General features: G+C 54.5%; 2 protein-coding genes across 2 annotated transcripts in view; one reads left to right on the top strand and one right to left on the bottom strand.

Annotated features, from left to right (window-relative positions):
• The window catches only part of MRPS2 (mitochondrial ribosomal protein S2), a gene marked incomplete at its 3' end in the record, with an annotated part of 4,363 nt that extends 4,147 nt beyond the window's left edge, over positions 1–216 (bottom strand). Inside the window, exon 1 of the mRNA XM_010835991.1 lies at positions 213–216. Coding sequence (XP_010834293.1) covers positions 213–216 — 4 coding nt within the window. The remainder of the gene's footprint in view (positions 1–212) is intronic.
• A 177-nt stretch (positions 217–393) lies between these two features.
• LOC104985692 (chromosome unknown open reading frame, human C9orf116) overlaps positions 394–2,972 on the top strand; it is a 4,878-nt gene continuing 2,299 nt past the window's right edge. The window contains exons 1-2 of the mRNA XM_010835979.1: positions 394–581; positions 650–728. Coding sequence (XP_010834281.1) covers positions 394–581; positions 650–728 — 267 coding nt within the window. The remainder of the gene's footprint in view (positions 582–649; positions 729–2,972) is intronic.

The following is a 2,972-nucleotide window of genomic DNA, read 5'->3' as shown; positions in this document are numbered from 1 at the left end:
GAGAGGAGGAGAGGGTGGTCTGCTGGAGATGCGCGGGCGATACGCTCATCACCGGGCTGCTGAGGGGCGCGCGCCCTGCGGGCTCTAAGACAGGCTGAGTGCCTTTCCTGACCCCCACTTAGCCCCTTTACAAGCCCCCGGGATCGGCTCTGTTAGCATCTTCATTTCCCAGCTGGGAAATGAAACTGGGAGGTAGAAAGATATGCTCTTGCCCATAGTTAGTATGAGGCAGAGCTGGGGTGTCGGAGCCCACAGCCCCTCAGTTACACGGCTGTACCACCAGCTGATATCAGGGCTGGAGACAGCAGGAACATTTTCTCCTGGAGGCTCAGAAGTGGAGGGGCACCACACCCCCGGCCCCCCAGGTCTGGACACCCCCCCAGGAATGACAGCATGGGCCAGGTCTTGCTGGGGCTGAGGGCCAGCACTTTCCACCTGGGAGTTCTTTACGGCTTTGGCAGAGGTCAGCAGAGGGGTCAAGGGAGGCTGAATGAACCTGCCAGGAAGGCCAACCCTGCACCCCAAGGAGCCCAGGTTCACGGCTGCATTGCATGCCTGCAAAGCTCTGTCAACCTAATACGGTAAAGCTGTGGCTTGGGCAGACTTAGAACAAATGAGTGGAAAATAAAGTGTTCTTTTCATCTGCCAGGACCAAGGAGCCCCCCTCAGTGTACAGGACCAGTAACCAAGCTTATGGTAGCAGAGCCCCCACTGTGCACGAGATGCCGGTAAGGAGGAAGCAAGGAAAGGCTCTGGAGGGGGGTGTGTGCGTGTGTGTCCGGAGTTCCAACATCACAAATGGAAAGGGATCACCTCACATCTTTTTAGAACAGGACAGGGTAGAAAAAATGAGTGAATGAATTTAGCAAACACGTTTTAAAGGCTGGGAAAGGGGCATGGTGGGCTTGCTTGCATGTATGTGCTTGCTCAGTTGTGTCCAGCTCTTTGGGACCCCATTGACTGTAGCCTGCCAGGCTCTTCTGTCCTTGGAATTTTGCTTGCAGGAATATCCTGGAGCGGGTTGTCATTTCCTCCTCCAGGGGATCTTTCCAACCCAGAGATCCAACCCGGGTCTTTTGTGTCCCCTGCATTGGTTGGCGGCTTCTTTACCAGCTAAGCCAATGGGGAAGCCTGTAGACTGGTTTACAACATCCCAATGCACTGGCCCCATTCATTCGTACGACGAGCCAACTCTTATAGGCAGTAGGTTTTGAGGCAGATAAATGAAGGACTACTTTCATTTTGGAGTAATACCTAACCTGTGACCCTAAGAGGCAGCACTTGTGGTGAAAGCTCAGGTTCCAAAAGGACTGGGGTCCGTGCACCTTTGGGGAAGTTGAGTCCTTTTTGACTTCACATGGCAGGGGGCCTCCTCGAGTCCTCCGACAGCCCTGCTGCGTCTAGGAGAAGGGCCAGTGGGCTGGTGTGAGCCACCCATGGGTACCCCAGACAGTGGACCACCCGCCTGGGGGGCCACGTTGGTTTTCTTCCAAAATATCCCTCATTTTTAAAGCAAATCGTGGTTTATGTTTTTGACTTAAACTCTGCTGGATCCTTGTTGCTGCGTGGGCTTTTCTCTAGCTGGGGTGAGCACGGGCTGCTCAGGGCGGTGGCCCCTCGAGGCAGAGCACAGGCTCTAGGCGCACGGGCTTCAGCAGTTGCGGCCCCGGACTCTAGACACAGGCTCAGTAGTTGTGGATCATGGGCTCAATTGCTCTGAGGTGTGTGGGGTCTTTCTGGACCAGAGAGCGAACCCACATCTCCTGCACTGGCAGGCGGGTTCTCTACCACTGAGCCCCTAGATACTCCTCATTTAAAAAGAGCTGGATAATCGCTTCTTTACTTATTTCGCGTGAGGGAGTACAGCTCTTAACAAAAAAGAGATTGTTTACCTACAAAGTTTCCAGAGCACTAAAGGTCATGCTCCCAAAGCCAAGGGATCAGGTGTTTCCATGCAAAGGGCCCCCATGCTCACTAACACAGGCCCAGACGCTTTGCTTTTGTGCACAGGTCTTACGAGGCGGAGGCAGTGGGGCCTGAAGCACGGGCTTCTCATGAGGCAGGTTTAGCAGGAGCTTTTCTGCTTATTGTCCACCTGCTCTATCAGGAGCCTGGTTTCCAGTTTCTGGCCTGAGTGTGGCTGCTGGGCTCATCGAGCAGGACTGTTTCCTTCCCATGTGGGAACAGAAAATAAAAATGCGTGTTTTGCACTTTAAAACATAGACTGAAGGGAACTGTTCTTCCTGACACCGTAATGGTGGATTCAGGTCGTTCCTTATTCAGTTGTTACAACCCAGAACGTACAGCTCGAAAAGTGGACCTGAGCGTGTGGTGTGGACTTGGTTAATGAGAACCCGCCCACACTGGCTCAGTCACTCTACACGCTGCGCTGTGAGACACACACACCACGGCAGCTGTGTGCTGCAGGGAGGCAAGTGGGAGCTGCTGCTCTGAAAAATAAGTGCCCGGGGATGCCCTGGAGGCCGAGTGGTTAGGACTCCATGATTCCATCGCAGGGGTCGAAAATTCGATCCCTGGTCACGGAACTGAGGTCCAGCAAGCTGCACAGCATGGCCCACAAACCAGCAAAGCAGAACAAAACACGAAACACCAAAAACAAACACACACACACACCAGACCAACAAAACATCTAAAAAACCCTCCAGAATACACCTAAGGCCATTTTTCTTTGCATTTGCTTCCTGTCGAGGAGACAGAATATCCGGTGGGCTTCTTGACACAGGGGCACTCTAGAATGGGCCACCTGTCCCGCAGTGGTCCAGGCCCCTTCCGTCAGAGGCGCCCAGGTCACCTGGCGACGCTGGGTTGCTGAAATGACCACCGCCCCTGGGTGCCCGCACACACCGGCAGCACCCCTGTGTCCAAACGGCAACCCCTCCTGCAAGGGCAGCCCCTCCTGAGCCCCCCTCTGCGGGTGCGCTGGGGCCCTCAGAATGGTTCTAATGTTCTGC

This window comes from Bison bison, unplaced genomic scaffold (genome assembly GCF_000754665.1).
Source record: "Bison bison bison isolate TAMUID 2011002044 unplaced genomic scaffold, Bison_UMD1.0 scf7180017845597, whole genome shotgun sequence".
NCBI classification, from domain to species: Eukaryota; Metazoa; Chordata; class Mammalia; order Artiodactyla; family Bovidae; genus Bison; species Bison bison.
The sequence above is the reverse complement of the archived record's forward strand: the minus strand, read 5'-3'. Positions and strand labels throughout refer to the sequence as shown.